This window comes from Centropristis striata, chromosome 14, assembly GCF_030273125.1.
Source record: "Centropristis striata isolate RG_2023a ecotype Rhode Island chromosome 14, C.striata_1.0, whole genome shotgun sequence".
NCBI classification, from domain to species: domain Eukaryota; kingdom Metazoa; phylum Chordata; class Actinopteri; order Perciformes; family Serranidae; genus Centropristis; species Centropristis striata.
Window position 1 is genome coordinate 36,360,940 of NC_081530.1, and position 21,356 is coordinate 36,382,295.

The window sequence follows — 21,356 nt, forward strand, 5'->3', positions numbered from 1 at the left end:
AGCCATGTGAGCGGATAACCTCACCCAGAGAGGTGGTGTAGATAGAGAATAGCAGGGGTCCCAGCACTGAGCCCTGGGAAACCCCAGCACTGAGCCCTGGGGGACCCCAGCACTAAGCCGTGGGGAACCCCAGCACTGAGCCCTGGGGAACCCCAGCACTGAGCCCTGGGGGACCCCAGCACTAAGCCGTGGGGAACCCCAGCACTGAGCCCTGGGGAACCCCAGCACTGAGCTGTGGGGAACCCCAGCACTGAGCCCTGGGGGACCCCTGTTAAGAGGCAATGCAAAGTAGACAACTGTCCATGCCAGGAAAAGTGCCGGAGGACAGTGAGGCGTTAGTCACATGTGTGATAGCTGGCGTGATGGTTGGGCTAATGGACTGAAGAAGGTTTGTTGGTATAGGGTCCTATGAGCAATAAGTAGGACTTCTACATGTCTCAGTATTAGGAGTTGGGTCAGAGAATTGGCTGCTAATTGCTGCAACTTTGCCTGTAAAGAATGATGCAATGCGCTGTTGACTTTTTGTTGTTAAACACACACACTATCACACACATACACCGCCCTCAGCCTGGTGACTCTTTGCCCTGGTCCTCGTCTGCAGGCGGAGCTCACCGAGCTCGTCCAGACGTACAAACAGGAAGTGACAGAGGCGGCGTGCGAGCTGATCTGTGATTGGGCGCAGAAGATCCTGAAGCGTTCGTTCGACACGGTGGTGGAGATCGCTCGCTACCTGATCCAGGAGCACATCGTCAACCCGCGCAGCAGCCAGGCGGAGCTGGTGGCGTCCGCCGCGCTCGCAGGTAGCCCGTTCCGCCGTTATTACACTTATTCTGTTGGTTACAAGGTTTCTGTTTCTGTTTCTGGTTTACAGTTTATTTTAGTTCTGTTATTTTTATTTATTCATTTATTTTTTTAATTAAATATTTTTATTTATTGTATTTTTGTCTGTTTTTATTTATTTATTTATTTTCTTTCTTTATTTCTGTTTTTATTTGTTATTTTAGTTTCTTTTTTCTGTTTTTTTTTATTCAATTTTTTAATTTAATTATTTTTTTTCTGTTTTTAGATTCTCTTTTTTAGTTCTCTTTTTTTCTGTTTTTATTTATTTTTTGAGTTTCTGTTTTTAGATTCTTTTTTAAGTTATTAGTTTCTTTTCTTCTGTTTCTAAAGTTTCTTGTTTTCCCCCCAGTTTTACCCAAATCCGTTTCATTTGCAATTCAAATAAAAATGTTTATTTGAAAAAAAAGGAAACCAATTATTTCTAGTTTTTAATAAGAAACGTCTTATTTTCTCTTCTGTTTATCTCTATGTTTGCTATTACTCTTGTATTAAAATATAAATTGATGTTTAATAATAATCTGTAGAATATCCGTATCCATCCATCCATTTTCCTCTGCTTGTCCACCACGTTAAGGTGGAGAAAATATTGATTAACATTATTCAAAGGGAAACCATAATATTAATAATAACATGTTTTACATGATTCTGTGCGTGCAGGAGGTCCGGCCAAACCGCACAAAGTCATCAAGAAGACGCCGGTCATCTCCAAACCGGAGAGCGACGGATCTGCTGATCAGAAGGTGATCACGTGTTTCTGTTCAGTCATTGATCGCTGATGATGATGATGTCACTCACTGCTTCCTGTCTGTCTGCAGAAGGAGCTGGGAGAGTCGTCGGCGTCGCTGAAGACGCCCGGAGACAAAACAGCCGCCACGTCCAAACCGTCCTCGCTGGACGCTGCGCCTCCTCCTCCCTCCTCGTCCTCGCTGCGTCCCGCGGTACGTTCACGCCTCTTCTTCACATGAACAGATGTAGACAGGAAGTTGTTTCTTGGTGTGACTGTGATGAACTCGCTGCAGGTTGAAGCCTTCATGAAGCAGTTACCCAGAATCCTCCCGCGGAGCTCCATCCCCGACAAGACGCAGCTCTCCGTCCGCTCCTCGCCGCCCTCGCTGGCTCCCAAAGACGCCTCGGGGGTCGGGGGGGCGTCCGGACCCGGAGGCCCCACCGCGGCCGCCGCCGCCAGCGGTAGCGCGGTGAAGGTCATCGCCATGGCAACGGTGCCACAGCAGCAGTTGGTGCTCTTGCCTCAGGGCTGCCTGTCCTACGAGCGGGAGAAGGTCGCCCCGCCGCCGCCGCAGCAGCTCCCGCCCCCTCAGCAGCCGCACGTCACCGCGGCGCCGACCTCCGTGGTCCAGAAGGCTCGAGGGAACGCCACCAAGCGCCCGCTGGAGGGAGTGACGCCAGGTGGCGGCGGCGCTGCGGGGGCGTCCGGCGGCTCGGCTGTTCCTCCGGTGAAACGGAAACGCGGACGGCCGAGAAAACCTCGGCCAGAGGACGCCCTGCCGCCGCCTCCCCCCGCCGCTCTCTCCCCCAAGCCCCCGCCCCCGCTCCCGCCGCCGCCCTCCCACCCGCCCATCATCACCTCGCTGACCGGCGGCGTCATCCAGAAAGCTTCCTCCGCCGCCTCCTCGTCCTTGCAGCCGGTGCTGGAGCTGGTGATCCAGGACCCACCGGGGCTGGTTCTGAGCCAGCTGCCGGCGGTGACGGACGCCGCGGGTCACCACCGGCTGGTGGAGCACCGCGGTGTGGTGGTGCAGTGTACGCCGGGCGGCGCCGGGGAGCCGGACCGCCACGGCCGCCCGCTGCTGCTGTTCCAGAGCCCGGGGAACCCCGGCTGGGAGCTGGCGCCGTCGGGACGCACCCCGATGGTCGAGGTCATCCAGAAAGCTCCGAGGCCCAGCAACAACAACAACAACAGTGCTGCTCCTCCGCCCGCCGCTCACCTCCACGCTGCTCCTCCTCCTCCTCCTCCTCCTCCTGCACTTCCTCCTCCTCCTCCGCCTCCCCTCCCTCTGCCCACGCTGCACGAGGAGCGCGGCGAGGTGGAGATAACTCTGACGCCGGTGGAGCTGCACGACAACCCGCCGCTTCCTTCCACCTCCTCCTCTTCTCCTCCTGCTGCTGCTGCTCCGCCCCCCTCCTCCTCCTCCTCCACCTCCACCACGGCGGAGAAACATGAGGAGGAGGATGTGAAGGAGGAGGGCAGCACCTCCTCAAAGAGAGAGGGACACTAGCTCCCGTCGCTCCTTCCTCCTCCTGGTCTTTTTCTATCAGCCCTCACTCCGCTTTTACCTCACCTGGACTAAGCCCCGCCCCCTCTTCTTGCTTATTGGTGGAAATCCCAGACTGGTGCCAGCAGGGAGCCAGTCGAGGAGGATACATGAAGCCAAAACCTCGACACGCTGTCCTCCATCAGCTCTCATTGCACTTGTAAACAGACTTTACCTGCATGTCTGACTGTCTGACTGTCTGTCTGTCTGTCTGACTGTCTGTCTGTCTGACTGTCTGTCTGTCTGTCTGTCTGTCTGTCTGTCTGTCTGTCTGTCTGACTGTCTGTCTGTCTCTCTGTCTGTCTGTCTGTCTGTCTGTCTGTCTGTCTGTCTGTCTGACTGTCTGTCTGTCTGTCTGTCTGTCTGTCTGTCTGTCTGACTGTCTGTCTGTCTCTCTGTCTGTCTGTCTGTCTGTCTGTCTGTCTGTCTGTCTGTCTGACTGTCTGTCTGTGGCTCGAACCAGAAAATCGACTCCTCAGGGCGCCACGCCTGAAACCACACCTCTTCTTCCCTCCTTCCTCCTCCTCCTTCCTCCTCCTCCTCCTCCTCCTCCTCCTCCTCCTCCTCCTCCTCCTCGCCTCCTTCATCTCAAGACTTTTCCATTTTCTGAGGTTTGGTCGTCGCTTCCGCTGCTTCCGATCAGCAGATTTATATATATATAAAAAACAAAAGGATAAAGGAAGGAAGGAAGGAAGGAGGGAAGAAGAGGAGGAGACTCAGTGAATCAGATCCAGATGGTACTACGGGTTTAGAGCCTTATGAAGGTTCTCTGTGCTAAAAGACAAACCTCTTTAACGGAGCGCCGCCTCCATTCACCGCCACGCCGCCTCGTGGAAACGGACAAAAACACAGATTTGAAAAAACAATCTGCAGCTGAAAGACGTTAAAAAACGTTCTGTTTGGTCAGAAGTGGAGGAGTGAAAGTGAAACGAAGCTCAGAGCTCCTCTGTTCTAAACAGCTTCGCTTTGTTGTGTTTCTGTTGGTTTAGTCGTCGATATCTGCTTGTGTGTGTGTGTGTGTGTGTGTGTGTGTGTGTGTGTGTGTGTGTGACGGGGAGGGACGAGATCAGTAACTAACTACAGAAATATTGTATAAAATGAGCCACGTTCACATAAAAAAATCTAATTATTTATTCATCCAGGTTCGATATCAGAAAGTTTGTCATTCGGCTTTCATTATATTTCAGTGAGTTTAACTTTTAAAAAGAAATGTTTAAATTGAATTATAAAAGGCTTTAATGTCGGGTGCCAGGCTGTGCTGGAAGGCAGCCATGTTTGTAGTTCTTCAGAAGGGCTGGGAGTCATCAGAATATATGATTATATATGATGTTACAGTCTGGTTTTGATTACTGAGTTACTTTAGTGTCTTTATCAAGCGTCAGACAGAGCAAAACTCTCTGCTGTGCAATCAAAAAGTGTGTGATTGCAGGTTAAACATATGTGATTAAAATGGTTTTATTGCAATTAAAAAACTTTTGTTTGCAGATCCAAAAGTCTTTCTGAACTTAAGAAACCTAAAAGTTTGTGGTGAAAAGGGAAAAAAAGCTTTGGATTCTAAAGGAAAACTTTTCTACTTGCAGACAAAAGTTTTGGATAAACAAACAAAACTTTGATTTCAAATCAAAACTTTTGCATAAAAACATCTGGAGGGCAAAACCAACCAAAAGTCTTTTATTGCACGTTAAAAATATGTGATTAAAATTGTTTTATTGCAATTTTTTAAAAATGTTTGCAGATCCAAAAGTTTTGTTTGGAAATTTGTTGCAAAACTTTTTGATTTCCAAAGAAAACTTTAGCATTCAACATAAAGAATTGCTGGATTTGCAGACAAAATGTTCTTTTGAACTTTTAAATTCAAGGAAAACTTTTGAGTTTGGTCATTGCAAAATCAAAAACTTGAGTTTGCAAACAAAATTTTCGTATTTGAAACAAAAGTTTTTGATTCACAAAAGACATTTTTAATCACAAATGTATTTTTCTTGCTGCTTTTGATTGCACTGTGGAGAAGTTTTGCTCTCAAAGCTGTTTGCAGTTCCAAAAGTCTTTGTTTTTTTTATTTGTTGCAAAACTTTTGGATATCCAAATAAACTTTTGCATTGAAAACTAATAAAAAATCTTTTGGATTTGCAGACAAACTTTGAAATTCAAGGAAAACTTTTGAGTTTGGAAACATAAAAATGTTTTATTGTGAGTAAATCATTTGTGATTAAAAATGTGTCATTGCAAAATCAAATACGTTTTCTTTGCAGATCCATCTCATTCATTTGGGATTTGCAAACAAAAAACTTGAGTTTGCAAACCAAATGTTCGTATTGGAAACAAAGTTTTTGATTCCTAAAAAGACATTTTTAATCACAAATGTATTTTTCTTGCAACGACGCTGCTTCTGATTGCACTGTGGAGAAGTTTTGCTCTCAAAACTGTTTAAAAAAGTTTGATAAAGACACAAAGTTGAACCCCGCGTCCTTCCACTCAGGCACAAAGAGAAAGCACAAAGGTAGCGGCCTGACAGACATGCAGTAAAACATGCAGTAAGAAAATGTATCAGTGAGGGATGTTTGCAGAGAGTTAGCTTCTGTAGCTTAGATTAGCGTAGCGTAGCTGTGGTTGTGTGTCGCCATGCGCCCTTTGCACTAACAACCACCTCCTCGATCACCGCCGACACACAGCACTGAGACGTTACCATCAATAACCTGGAGCTTCTCTTTTATTCTCTCCACAAATCACGCAAATCTGACAAATCTGTCGGCAGCACGAGAAGTTCAAATTCCCGACGGTCGTTTGTTTGTAGTCCGACTTTGGCTGCAGACAGTTTCACCCTTTATCGGGCAAAGAACTATATGTGGTCACTTCAGTGGATATCTAAATGAGGTCCCCGTGCCTCTCTGTTTGGTCGTAGAACCACATGGATGTTTTGAGAAAAAAGTTGCAAATTTACTAGATTAAAGTGGCAAATCTGCGCGAAAAAAATTGCAGATTTACAAGGAAAAAATGGGGAAAAAGCTACTTTTTTTCTCACAGATTCACCACTTTAAATCTCATAAATTCTCATAGATTTGCCACTTTAATCTCGTAAATTTACTTTTTTTTTTAAGATTACCCCCTTCCCCCGGGTCCGTATGGGTTTTTTTTTACAAATTCTAGCAGTATGTAATATCCTCCAATATTCTCTAGGGTTGAAATTTGGAATTTGCAAGTATTTCAATGAGTGCCCTGTTAAGGGTTAAACAGTTAAAAGTTATCGTCCAGTCCACAGTGTCACAGATTTAAGTATTACTTCTTCAGAAGTATCTTAAAGTCTTCAAATGTCCTGAGTGTTTTTGCTTTAAAATGACTGCAGAAAAGCAGAAAAGTTGCAGATTGTTTTCTGTCATTTTCATAATTCTTAAGAAAAGCAGAACCATTAAAAGGGATAAAGTAGTTAATTAATTAAGTTCTGGATTTTGGACATGAAGTTGTATGACATACTTTGCTGTTATCTTACTGCCGTCTGTGGTTTCGGAGTTCTGTCCGGTTCTGATGGTAGAATAGAAAGTTCTGCAGCCTTGCAGCGTCACAAACTACAAGGTTTCACTCCATAAAACTATGTGTACCAGCTCTTTCTTCAAGAAACACAACAGTGCCAAATGAAGTTGGTTTCTTCATAGTGTTGTTGTTTGTGACCCTGCCGTGTTGCAGGAACTTTACAAGATAAAAGCTTTGCATCCGAAACACTGCTGGCGAGTATTTCATACAACTTATTGTCAAAAATCTTCAACTATCCCAAAACATTGGAATTCCAGTTTCCAATCACAAGCTGCCAAACGACTCGTTTCACTGTCAGAGTTTGATCCGTTCGGTCCGAAGAGTCTAGAAGAGCCGAAAGAGTAAATGGCTGAGACGGATGAAATACGGGGTCTGATGGTAGAATAGAAAGTTCTGCAGCCTGGCAGGGTCACAAACTACAAGGTTTCACTCTACAAAACGAAATGTACCAGCTCTTTGTTTTTACTGGCTTCTTCAAGAAACACAACAGTGCCAAGTGAAGTTGGTTTCGTCATAGTTTTGTGGTAGAATGTTTGACCTTTTGGTGACCACGTAGTTTTGTGGAGTAATTGTCGTTTGTAACCCTGCCATGTTTCAGGAACTCTTGAACTATGCCTTTAACATATCGGCAAAACGTTGGAATTCCAAGTTCCAGAAAGACTTTTTTCCACAGACTTCCATCAGTAAAGAAAAGTCTGTAAATCACAAGCTGCCAAACGACTCGTTTCACTGTCCGAGTTTGATCCATTCGGTCCGGAAAGTCTAGAAGAGCTGAAAGAGTAAATCTCTGAGCTGAAAGTAGAAGTCTTTAGTGCGCCGCTCAACGGGAACAAGCAGAAGATCCATCCGGGGATTTTTTTTAAGCACGGAAAGGGAACTTTTTGGGCTTCGTGCTCCACTGAGTAGCTTTCATATGAATGAACAGAGCTCCGCCTCCAACTCTGGATCAGTTCTCTTTATATATTTGCGGCGCAGACCGAGGAAAAACTGCACACAGGACCCTCGAGAGGGTCCGCGTCAGGTCCACACCTGTCCAAACCATCTCCTCCTTTTCTTCTTCGTTGGTTGTCATGGTAACGCCACATTGCTGACGTGTGTTTTCACCTTCTGCCAAACTGCCTCTCGCCGCGTGCGAAGGCGTCTTCTTCTTCTTCATCGTTGGTGCTACAAACCGCAGGGCGCTGTCGGCCCTCGCTGTTTTCCACCCTGTGATCACATTTGTATAGAAAAAAATAATTTTGTGTTGATGCTAACACACATTATGGTGAGAATACAGGTGGGACTGTGTGTGTGTGTGTGTGTTTCCCTCCGTCCTGTTAACGAGAGCTTCAGGTAGTTTAAAGGGACGCCGAAAACTAATCTTGACTGTTAAAACCTGTTGCATGACGGGACGGTGAGTCTAGGAACTCGTCCTTTGCCATGAAGTGAGTTCACAGCACGACTCACACTCATGATTATTAAAAAGCACTCATGATGCTAATATGTCATTTTTTTATCACTTAAGGGAAGTGCCAATATGTGGGAAAAATATATCGACTAAAGCGTCTCGGTCTCCCTTTAACCGCCGAGCCACAGCTCCTTCAGACAGAACTGAAACAAATGAAAAGTTGCACTGTTAAAAAAAAGTTAAAACAAAAGTAAAAGTCCTTGTATGTTAAGAATTTATTGTTATATGCATCGAGAAAACATACGAGTATTTCTGTGACCTTCTGCTTGCACTCGGCATCAGATTTATTTTTTATCGGTCGGAAGAAAAAACTTTGTTTGAATTGTTCCGCAGAGAGTTTAGAGAAGAAGAAGAAGAAGAAACACTCTGTTGTATGAAAGTCGCAGTAACTCGAGGGACTCGGAGAGATTAAACGAGACGTTTAAAGCAGATTTCACTTGATGGGCGACAACAGGGAACACTTCTGTAAAAAATAAAATAAATAAAAAGTCTAAATTAGAGCGGGTGTGGACTCGAGTCAAAGGGCTTGAACTCAAGTCATGACTTCACTTGGACTTGATATCTTTTGACATGGGATTTATTTGGGACTTTTTGGTGTTGACTTAAGACCTGACCCAGGATTGGTTTGCTTTGACTGGGGACTTGTTGGTCCTGACTTTGGACTTGATAAGGGACTTTGTTCTTGACTTGGGAGTTGATTTAATTATTAATTGTGACATTGGAAAGGTGGTCTTTGGTGCTGCTGGACGATAAGACAAGCATCTTGTTTGGACATTACTTGGCACTTGTGGGACTAGACTCAGGACATGTTTGCCTTGACTTGGCATTGATTGGTCTTGACTTGGGACCTAGTAAGGGACTTTTTCTTGACTTGGGAGTTGATTTAATTATTGATTCTGACAGTAGAAAGGTGGTCTTAGGTGCTGATGGGCGATAATAATTGGGACCAGTGGATCTTGACCTGGGACATGACACCTAAGCACTTATAGGCCTTGATGTGTAGGATTCGACTCAGGAATCTTGTTGCTCTTGACTTGGGACTTGATAAGAGACTTGCTCTTGACTTGTTTTATTGTTAATTCTGACATTGGGAAGGTGGTCTTTGTAGCTATTGGTTGATAATAAGCGCTTTGTTTGAACTTGCACTTGCTGGTCTGGACTCGGGACCTGTTGGTCTTGACCTGGGACATGACTTGGCACTAGTTGGACTTGATAAGGGACTTGTTTTTGACTTGGGAGTTGATATTATTAATTCACTCAGTGGACAGGGGATCTTAGGTGTGGGAAAATACAGTAAGCACTTTGTGTGAGATTAACTTGGGACCAGTTGTTCTTGACCTGGTACATGACTTGGAACGTGTTAGACTTGACTCAAGCCGTGGTGGGACTTGGTAAGGAGCTTGTTCTTGACTTGGGAGTTGGCTTTCATTAATTCCGATATTGGAAAGGTCATCTTGGGGGCATTTGGATGAAATGACAAGTAATTTGTTTGAACTTGACTTGGGACTTGCTTTTGACTTGGAACATGCTGGGTTTGTTGGAGAATTTCTGGTCCTGACTTGGGAGATGACTTGTAACATGTTAGTCATGGTGTGGAACTGAAGTTGGGAGTTTACTTTGTTGTCAGTTCTTTCACTTGAAAGGTAGTTTAAGTTTCTGTATGACGAGTTCTTGGTTTTAGATTGACTCTGGACTTGTTGGTCTTAACCCTGAACTTGTTGGTCTTGACTTGTTGGTCCTGACTCTGGACTTGTTGGTCTTGACTCTGGACTTGCAGGTCTTGACTCTGGACTTGTTGGTCTTGACTCTGGACTTGTTGGTCTTGACTCTGGACTTGCAGGTCTTGACTCTGGACTTGTTGGTCTTGACTCTGGACTTGCAGGTCTTGACTCTGGACTTGTTGGTCTTGACCCTGAACTTGTTGGTCTTGACTCTGGACTTGTTGGTCTTGACTCTGGACTTGTTGGTCTTGACTTGTTGGTCTTGACTCTGGACTTGTTGGTCTTGACTCTTGACTTGTTGGTCTTGACTCTGGACTTGTCTTGACTCTGGACTTGTTGGTGTTGACTCTGGACTTGTTGGTCTTGACTCTGGACTTGTTGGTCTTGACTCTTGACTTGTTGGTCTTGACTCTGGACTTGTTGGTGTTGACTCTGGACTTGTTGGTCTTGACTTGGGGTTCAGGTCTTCCATATTGACCCAGAATGCCGATGGGATGCGTCTCAGCCCTGAAATCAAAGTGAAATTCTGCTTTTCGCGTCTTGTTGTGAGTCTTGATTTGTATGTTGTAGAGTCGATGTAAAAGGTTCAGAGTGAAACCTGCAGTTCCCTCTGCTGGGCTGAACTGGGCAAACTGGGCGAACTGGGCATGAATACGTGATAGAGATCTAAAAGGAGTTCAAGAAACGGCTCAGTGCAAGTCAGTGATTGGGGAAACCAGTTCAGAGCAGGAACTGGACCAACTGGATATGCAATGAGTCCTGTGGATGCTGGTTGACAGTTTGGAAAGAAACTTTCCAGCAGAAATCTGCATCTAAAAGAAGTTAGATGAACGTTTCGAAGGAAGTCATGAACGGAACTGGTTTGGTCCAGTTTACCGGACTGTCTGGACTTTTACTGGACCGTCCAGATGTTTGGAGGAATCCTGATTCTCAGTCTGAGAAAGTTGAAGAAGGATCTTTGGACAACTACTGGCCTGACTGCACATGTGGAGTTAAACTCGTGAGTCTGGAAGTTCGGCCGAACTGTTAAAGTTAAAATAAGTTTGAAACTAGAGGAAGTCCACCATCACAAGCAGCCCCAGTTTGGCCCTAAAACTGGAAAGACTGGGCCGGGTGGAGTTCTCTTCTGAATCTTTGTGAACATTTGTAAGGAGCCTGGAAGTCAGAATCCAAAAAAAAGACAAATAAGGGTTCAGGGGACGTCAGAGAGGACATAAAACCCGGTTCGGCCCACTTCCAGGGCGGACTGGACCGGCTGTTAAAGCTCCAGAAAAGAGTTCTGAAGAAGTCTGGAAGTTGTGGTTTGTCAAGATCGATACCGAGGAGATCCAGTCTGGTTCAGATCCAAAAGGACTCAGAGTTTCATGGGAAGTCAGAGACATGAGACCCGGTTTGGCCGAACCTCCTGGGCTGACAGGACCAGACCGCGAGAGTCCAGGTCTAAAAGGAGTTTGAAATGTTCCAGAACCAGTCAGTGGTCCAGGAGAAGTCCAGTTCGGCCCAGTTTGAACCTGCGCTGGTTGAAGTTGGAGGCGGTTTGTAGGAATCTTTCACTGTGGAGCCGTGTCGCTCAAAAAAATACCAGAAACGGGTCAGATAATCAAAGATTAAAGGATCGGGATTCGGGTAGCGGCGCGACGACCTACAAGGATCAGAACTCGGCGCCACAGCGTCCTCTGATGTCACTTCCTGTGCCGGATCCGTTGGCGCTGCGTCGTCACTTTAAACTCTGATCTTTTTATTTTACATGAACATGATTTATAGAAGTTAAAGTGACGCTGCAGCAGCTTTAAGGGTCGAAGTTTCACTTTCAGTTCAACCAGAAGACTCAAAGGTTTATTTCAACTAAACCGTTTATTTTAAACGTTTTTAATCAGCTTGTTCCAGGTTTCCTTTGTGTCTTTATTATGAAACCAAACAGGAAAACTTCCAATCTAGAAAAATAAAAACAAACAGATGTGAGAGAAAACATCAACACTGTAATCAATAAATATTCAGTTTCAAGTAAGAAGTTTGTTCCTCTGCAAAACTTTTGGAGTCAAAGGACAATTTGTGGTTTGAACCAAATATTTTGTGTTAAAAAAAAGGAAAACTTTTGGTTCAAGCATAACTTTTGGATTGAAAGAAAAACTTTTTAGATTTAAAACCAACATTTTGTGTTCAAAAGGGAAGCTTTTGGATTGCGAACAAAATGTTTGAATTCAAAGGAAAAGTTTTAGATTTGAAACCAAAAAGTTGTGAGTTTGCAAACAAAAGGAAAAGTTTTCTACTTGTAGACAAAAGTTTTGGAATAGCAACCAAAACTAAAACTTTTGTGTTCACCATAAAAACATCTGGATTAACAAAACTTTTGGACCTCGTTTTTCATCACAAACTAATTTAATCAGCAGTGAAACACTTTTGATTGCAAGTGTTGGCAGTTTTCTCTCTGTTTACATGATAAAAACACAAAAGTAACCGAACCAGGAATCACAAACCTGCTGACTGACGAAATCCAGCAACTTTGTTGTAAAGTTCCATGTCAGAATGTGAGACTTCTGGCGGTTGTAGTGACGGTGAAGCGGCGGTGAAGTGTTGATGACGAGGCGTCTGTGGCGGTCCGGTCCGTTTGGTCCGGTCCGGGCAGTCCAGTCGGTCCGGTCCAGGCGGGTCGGTCCGTCTGGTCCGAGCGGTCCGGTCCGTTTGATCCGGTCCGGTTGTTCCGGTGGTTCCGGTTGTTCCGGTGGGTCGGCGCGGCGTGGTTGGAGGACGAAGGCTGGTCTGATGGTGGTTCTGTTTCCTGTCAGACCTGAAACGGGTTTTAATAACCAGAGAACTGATCCAGGTGTGAAGTCTGGAAGCGAAGTGTCCTGACCTCCTGCTGCCTCAGGAACTCTGGGTAATGAAGTCCTGGACGGGTTCTGACACCAAACAGTGCTGCCGCGTTCACTTTAGTTTTTTTATCCCATTTTTACTAAAAACGAGTTTTTCTTCTTGTTGATTTGTTGCTTTTTGTTCTCGTGTCGTTGCTCTTTCATAAAGTTGTACAGCTTGTTGACGTGCAGATTTTATTATTATTATTATTATTATTGTTATTGTTGCTGTTGCTCCCTGCATGGTTCCACTGTGACCGTCTGTCTCTTTCTGTATATTGATTACTTGTTTTCTTCCCTCTTATCAGCTGGCTTTGTGTTTTTGTTTTGCACTTTACTCTTGAATTAAAATGTTGAAGTTTCGGAGAGTCGAAAAAGAAGAAAAAAATCATATTTTCTCCCGTTTTGCCCTTTTGGTTTGAAGCGTCAATAATCAGTGAGATGCACCTTTACTTTCTGTTCTCCTGTTGGCTTTATTTGTTTGTTTGTTTGTTTGTTGTGAAGAGAAACAGACGAGTGGTGGAGGACAGAAGCCAGAAACATTAATGTGAATCTATTTTCCTACGCTGATGGAATAAAGGACGAGACGTTCACTGGCACAAACTCCTTCTTTCTTTCTTTCTTTCTTTCTTTCTTTCTCTTCTTCTGCTTTCTGCTGTTGTTGTTGTTCCTCCTTCAGCCACCAGGAGGCGCCGCAGCTCTAAACTTCACCTCCACCACACTCATAAAGCTTTATTTATCTAAATAATGTTCATTACAACACACATGTTCATGTCATAACATAGGAGGATATACAGACGTAATATTATGATGGAGTCAGTTATTAAAAATAAGAATAAATCTGTTTATTTGTGTATTTTCATACAAATAAAATGTCACAAAATAAATAAATCTATAAATAAAGATAAACCAGACACATTAGAAATAGATGAAGCTCAATTAAAAGCCAAATTTAAACAATAAAATGCAATAAAAAAGAGTAATGTATTATTTAAAACATTTTTTTATAAAATTAAAAACGATTATAAAGCTAAATTAAAAACCTGAATAAAACAAGTAAAATATAAAAAATAATTAGACAGATATATAAATGAAATATGTCTATTAAAAGACTAAAGCGTAGAACATAATGAATAAATTAAATAAAAATAAAGCTTTTTCAAAGCTCGACTAAAACAAAATATAATAGATAAAGAAATAATATTTAGTTATAAAAAGTTTGTTTATAAAATAAATATAACTGTACAGTCATGAATATTCATTTACTTTATTTAAAAATATATATTTGTTATATTATATAAATAATGTTCATTAATATTAAAGGAGAATATATAGAAATAATATGTAGTTTATGATTAAAAAGAGAATAAATCAGTTTGTGTATTTTCATACAAAGAAAATGTCAAAAAATACAAAAACTGCACAAAATAAATCTACTAGAGGCATAAAAATAATTAATAAAAAAATAATAAAAATAATTATGAAGCTCAATTAAAAACCTGAATAAAACAAGTAAAATATAATAAATAATTAGACAGATGTATAAATAAAAAGTCTATTAAAAGGCTCCAGACTAAAAGGTTGAACACAAATAAATAAAAATAATAATTATAATAACAATAAAGCTCAAATGTAATAAAAAGAGTTTTGCATTATTTATTATTTTTCTTATAGTTTAAAAAAATAAAATGAAAATAATTATAAAACTCAAAGACATGAATCAAACAAGTAAAATATAAAAAACAATAAGATGCATACTTTAAATAAATCTCAGTTAAAAATAAAATGCATACATTAATAATAATATTAAATTATATAACATTTATATGAATATGTATTATTTTTGTTATAGTTTAAAAAATGAATAAAAATAAAAACAATTATAAAGCTCAATTAAAAACCTGAATAAAACAAGTAAAACTTAATAAATAATTAGATATATAAATAATTTTTTTTTAAAAAGACTCCAGACTAAAACGTAGAACATAATAAATAAAATATAAATTAATTAATAAAAATAATAACAATAAAGCTCAAATAAAACAACAAAGAAAGTAAATAAAGCTGTTGTTTATAAAATAAAATAAATACTGTAAAGTCATGAATATTAATTTCCTGTTTTAAAAAAAATATATTTTTATTTGTTTAGGTTTTTTTACGACAGTATTATTATTATTATTATTATTATTAATAATAATAATAATAATAATAATATTGAAAGAGAAAGCAGAACTCGTGCTGTTGTCACGTCATTAGCTCAGGAAAAACAGTCTGTGGGCGGAGCGCCCATAGAGGTCTATGAGAGCTCCGGGGTGTTCCGGTCCAAACGGAAACAGAACCAAAATCAGCTGCAGCGTCAAGTTAGCGGGAGCGAGCCCGGAAGTGACGCGGCGCCGCCTTCAAAGTAAAAGATTTGGGAAAATGTGGAACCAGTGAGGTTTAAAATAATTCAGAACATTGAGGAGAAAAATGGAAATGTGTTAAAATACAACTCTATAAACTAATTAACCCTTACACAATAAAAGCATAGAAAAGGATAAAGCTGTTATTATTATTAAATCATTGTCCCGAATCCTAAAATGTTTGTTTTGAGTCGTAAACGGCTCTTAATGTGCTCTTTAAACTTCAAATGTGACATCATTTAAACATCAGAATAATTAAATTGTGTCTTTATTATATAATAAATCGGATTGTGTAAAAGTTTCCACTTTCTAATAAAAATAGAAAGTTTAATTGTAGGTAAATTCATTTATGATTAAGACAGTTTTTTTTTTTGCTAATTCACACATTTTGCCATGGATTTGCAAACAAATATTTTGATTTGCATTAAAAAAAAAAATAGCTTTCTGATGTGCAATAGTACTTTAAATATTTTTAATATATCTTTAATATTTTTGCAGTGCAGTGTTGAGTGTTTTGATTAAGACATTTGTTCTCATTAATAAATACAAACTTATTTAAAAAACTTTTTTGTTGATATATTATTTTATTACTGTGCTGTTAGAATTATATTTATATTATTTATTTCTTGAAGATTGAACATTATGACTCACAGAGTTCAGACTTGAGATTTTCCAAATCATGTAACTTTATACTTTTACTTCACCGCATGTTATAATATATATATAAATATAAATACGTATATATTTAATAGAGGTCAATATTGAACATTTTGTATTTTTAGTTTATTTTAATTTAGTTTTAATTTAACATAAAAAACATGATGAAAATAAAATGATTAGACATTTTATTTAATTAAACATAATTTATATATGTTTTGTATTTAAAATATTACACGATTAAAACACTGCTTACATACATGCATCAATAATAATTATAGTACATAAAACAATTCTTCCTTTGGAAAAAAACGGTTTAAAAAAAATACTTTAGTTTTATTGTTTAGATTGTTTTATAATGCTTTTATTGTGGAGGGCTGGACCGGACGTGTCGTCGTTGCGGACTGCGGCGTCTTGACGGATGTTGCGTCACTGCTGCTTTAAAGGCGATCCGAGCCGAGCCGAGCCAGGCCGGAACCCGGACCAGACGGACTAAACCCGGACCAGGACCTGGACCCGGACTAGGACTAGGACCTGGACCCGGACTAGGACCTGGACTAGGATCCGGAGTAGGACCCGGATCGGAGCCGTTGATCCGGCCGGAAGCCTCCGGGACGGATCCGGATCGTAGCCGAGTCTCGGGTGGCTGAGAGCGGGTCGGAGCCTCCTCGGGTCCCGGTAGGTCCTCCTGCTGCTCCTCCTGCTCCTCCTGCTCCTCCTCCTGCTTTTATTCTCTCTTTTTATTTTCTTCTTCTCTTTTTGTTTGTTGTTGTTGTTTGGAGCTAAGCTAAGCTAGCCGTTAGCCGCCCCGGAGGAGGAGAGGAGGAGGAGGAGGAGGAGGAGGAGGAGAGGAGGAGGAGAAACAGGAGGAGAGGAGGAGAAGGAGGAGGAGAGGAGGAGGAGGAGAGGAGGAGGAGAAGGAGAAACAGGAGGAGATGAGGAGAAGGAGGAGGAGGAGAGGAGGAGGAGGAGAAACAGGAGGAGGAGGAGGAGAAACAGGAGGAGAAACAGGAGGAGGAGGAGGAGGAGGAGAGACCCGGAGCCTCCAGGCCTCCTGCTGCCCGGCTCCACCACTCCTCCTCCGGCCGCCTCATGAGGAGGGAGCGGCTCTGCTCCTCTCCTCCTCCTGTTTCTCCTCCTGTTTCTCCTCCTGTTTCTCCTCCTCTCCTCCTGTTTCTCCTCCTGTTTCTCCTCCTCTCTTCTTTCTCCTCCTCTCCTCCTGTTTCTCCTCCTGTTTCTCCTCCTCCTGTTTCTCCTCCTGTTTCTCCTCCTGTTTCTCCTCCTCCTCCTCCTCCTTGAAACATATTTAATAGTTCATTAACTCTCATATTGTTTATATTAAAATATTAATTATTAATACATTAAGTATTTTTTTGTGTTTTTCTGACATTCTATCTCTTTTAATAGACGTTTAGTTCAGTAATAATAATGATAATAATAATAATAATAATAATAATAACAATAATAAAGTTTCCATAATATTTAATATAAATAACATAAAGGAGTTTTTTTAAAGATCAAGTATTTTGTTTTTATATCTCAACAATATTTCTCCTGCAGTTTGTGTATAAAACCTATAAGTTACTTATAAAATACTGCAGTAATACTAGTATAATACTCCAGTAATACTAGTATAAAACCTGCAGTAATACTAGCATAATACTCCAGTAATACTAGTACAAAACCTGCAGTAATACTAGTATAATACTCCAGTATCACTAGTATTATACTCCAGTAATACTAGTATCATACTCCATTAATACTAGTATAAAACCTGCAGTAATACTAGTATAATACTCCAGTATCACTAGTATTATACTCCAGTAATACTAGTATCATACTCCATTAATACTAGTATAAAACCTGCAGTAATACTAGTATAATACTCCAGTAATACTAGTATAATACTCCAGTAATACTAGTATAAATACTCCAGTAATACTAGTAATACTAGTATAAATACTGCACTAATACTAGTATAATACTCCAGTAATACTAGTATAATACTCCAGTAATACTAGTATAAATACTCCAGTAATACTAGTAATACTAGTATAAATACTGCACTAATACTAGTATAATACTCCAGTAATACTAGTATAATACTCCAGTAATACTAGTATAATACTCCAGTAATATTAGTATAAATACTGCAGTAATACTAGTATAAAAACCTGCAGTAATACTAGTATAATACTCCAGTAATACTAGTATAATACTCCAGTAATACTAGTATAATACTCCAGTAATATTAGTATAAATACTCCAGTAATACTAGTATAAAAACCTGCAGTAATACTAGTACAAAACCTGCAGTAATACTAGTATAATACTCCAGTAATACTAGTATAAATACTGCAGTAATACTAGTATAATACTCCAGTAATACTAGTACAAAACCTGCAGTAATACTAGTATAATACTCCAGTATCACTAGTATTATACTCCAGTAATACTAGTATTATACTCCAGTAATACTAGTATCATACTCCAGTAATACTAGTATAAATACTGCAGTAATACTAGTATACAACTCCAGTAATACTAGTATACAACTCCAGTAATACTTGTATAAATACTCCAGTAATACTAGTATAAATACTGCAGTAATACTAGTATAATACTCCAGTGATATTAGTATGAATACTCCGGTAATACTAGTATAAAACCTGCAGTAATACTAGTACAAAACCTGCAGTAATACTAGTATAAATACTGCAGTAATACTAGTATAATACTCCAGTAATACTAGTATAAATACTGCAGTAATATTAGTATAATACTCCAGTAATACTAGTATAAATACTGAAGTAATACTAGTATAGAATTCCAGTAATATTAGTATAAAACTCCAGTAATACTAGTATAAAACTCCAGTAATACTAGTAATACTAGTATAAAACCTGCAGTAATACCAGTATAAAACTTCAGTAATACTAGTATAAAACTCCAGTAATACTAGTATAAAACCTGCAGTAATACTAGTATAAAACTCCAGTAATACTAGTATAAAACTCCAGTAATACTAGTATAAAACTCCAGTAATACTAGTAATACTAGTATAAAACTCCAGTAATACTAGTATAAAACTCCAGTAATACTAGTATAAAACTCCAGTAATACTAGTATAAAACCTGCAGTAATATTGGTATAAAACTCCAGTAATACTAGTATAAAACCTGCAGTAATATTGGTATAATACTCCAGTAATACTAGTATAAAACCTGCAGTAATATTGGTATAATACTCCAGTAATACTAGTATAATACTCCAGTAATACTGTCTGACTCACAAAAACAACAATTAAACAAAAACAAACGGTAAACAAAGCAGCATGGCTAATTATGCACCAGAAAAGAGTCTTGCTGCTGCCTACATTTCCCATGATGCACCTCTCTCCTCCTGCCAGAGAAGATCAAGTAAATAAAACAAACGTCCACACAGAGAGACAGAAAGGTAGAAAATAAAATAAATCAATCGTAAAATACTTATTTGAATCAAAAATACATAAATAATATAAATATCTATAAAGTAAAATGCTCTAAAAATGTGAATAAATGTTTTTACTCTTTCAAAGTGCTAAAACTACAACAAACTATATTCAGTATAAAGAATAAAAACAGAAATACTTTATAGAATAGTTTATTTCCTTTTTAAACATGTGGAGCTTTTTATTCTGACATAATAATAATAATAATAATAATAATAATATTATAAATGGTACATGACTGTCATGCTGACACACTTTGTGTATTTCTGATTTAATATTATTATTATTTATTTGTTTTGTTTCATCCTGCAGAAGCTTGTTTTTTATTTTTATTTATTTATATTATCAGAAAATCTTTATTTATTATGATTAGTATGGATGGGAAGTTTATTGCAAATTATTTTATATTAAAAACTGATATTTTTATCATCATCTTTGGCAGATTTCAGAATAAAAGTTCCTCTATAATCACTTCCTCTCTGTGTGTTTCTGAAGCGGGTCAAAGGTCAGACACGTTGCCCCGATCAGCTGATTGTCAGCAGGTCAAAGGTCAGACACGTCATCAGAGACCTGTGACTGATTATTGATCAATTATTAACCAGTTAGTATCAGCTGAGAGGAGCTGCTGTTATCATAATAATAATAATAATAATAATTTATTATTGTTTATATTTAGTTTTAATGATTTAAAACCTGTAAAGTTTCTTTATTTAGTGAATAAAAGTCGACAGTAAAGACACGAGAAATATAAAGCAGTCGCCCTCCGCCCACACACACATCTGGAACACATCACACACACACACCACACACACACACACACACGTGCTGCAGTGATGACATCATCCCAGCTGTGATGATGTCATCAGATTTATGAGCTGCAGTTTTTCTCTCTTGAGGAACGTTTCTCTTCGTTTTTATTTATTTATTTATTTATTTTTTGGAATGTAAACAAATCCTGAGGAGTAACTGAGGAAGATGTTTAACTTTTTACTGCTTCACTTAGTGTGAAAGTTAAAATATTACAATCATTTCCCTTTGAGAGACGATTCAGATCAGAGGGAAATGATTAATTAGAATCTGTATTTGTGTCTTTTATTCTGGAAACCAAAGTGTGGTCGTGCAGACAGGAAGTGTTTGATTCACTCAAACAAACTTCACTTTCATCTCCTTGTTTTTGTGGTTCACTTTTTTTTGTGTGTAAAAAAAAAAAAATGTTGTTTTTGTATGATTTATTTAAAAAAAAAAACCAAAAATCCAACTTTTATCAGAGAGAGAAAGCTAAATCTGAAAATGTTGTTTTTAAATCCAATTTTTTTTTATTTGAATACAACATTTTTTGTTCAATATTGTTTTTTTAAATCACAAAATCTAGTTTAGAAATCACATTTTTTCCTTTTGAATGCAAAAATAAAATAATTAAATTAAAATACACAAATTTGTTTACAAGTCCAAAAATTGTTTTACAAATCGCAAATCCTCCTCCTCCTCCTCCTCCTCCTCCTCCTCCTCCTCCTCCTCCTCCTCCTCTTCCTCCTCCTCTTCCTCCTCCTCCTCCTCCTCCTCCTCCTCCTCCTCCTCCTCTTCCTCCTCCTCCTCCTCCTCCTCTCACCAGAGTGTTTTATTAGCAGGAAGACGTCACATAGACGTTACATAACACACACACACACACACACACACACACACACAGACGGTGTTTACAGATTTTCTTGCTGTAAATCAGATTTTTAAAGGACCAACCAGTCGCCCACTACCTGTTATTATCATCTCTAATTTATTTAGTAAAGTATCTTCCAGCGTTTTCCACAGAAAGAAACTGTAAAAACGGAGATTTAACGTCAGAGTTTGAACTTTCCGACGGTCCTTGAACGCATCATCAGTTATTAAAGTGTCCGTTACTTGTGTTAAATGTTGATATTAGTGTCAGAATCTCTTTATTCTCCATGTGGCATTTAAAATAAACCAGAGGCTGTTTACACAGAGCAGAGAGGAGAGGACAGGAGAGGCTGTTTACACAGAGCAGAGAGGAGAGGACAGGAGAGGCTGTTTACACAGAGCAGAGAGGAGAGGACAGGAGAGGCTGTTTACACAGAGCTGAGAGGAGAGGACAGGAGAGGCTGTTTACACAGAGCTGAGAGGAGAGGACAGGAGA

General features: G+C 39.8%; 2 protein-coding genes across 3 annotated transcripts in view; both read left to right on the top strand.

Moving 5' to 3' along the window:
• The window catches only part of rfx5 (regulatory factor X, 5), a 9,263-nt gene extending 5,627 nt beyond the window's left edge, over positions 1 to 3,636 (top strand). Inside the window, exons 8-11 of the mRNA XM_059349183.1 lie at positions 602 to 800; positions 1,498 to 1,580; positions 1,656 to 1,778; positions 1,860 to 3,636. Of these exons, the coding sequence (XP_059205166.1) occupies positions 602 to 800; positions 1,498 to 1,580; positions 1,656 to 1,778; positions 1,860 to 3,077 (1,623 nt within the window). The 3' untranslated portion in view covers positions 3,078 to 3,636. The remainder of the gene's footprint in view (positions 1 to 601; positions 801 to 1,497; positions 1,581 to 1,655; positions 1,779 to 1,859) is intronic.
• Positions 3,637 to 16,088: 12,452 nt separating this feature from the next.
• LOC131984635 (phosphatidylinositol 4-kinase beta-like) overlaps positions 16,089 to 21,356 on the top strand; it is a 30,610-nt gene continuing 25,342 nt past the window's right edge. For both annotated transcript variants that reach the window (XM_059349532.1, XM_059349533.1), the window contains exon 1: positions 16,089 to 16,395. The gene's annotated coding sequence lies outside the window, so the exon portion shown is untranslated. The remainder of the gene's footprint in view (positions 16,396 to 21,356) is intronic.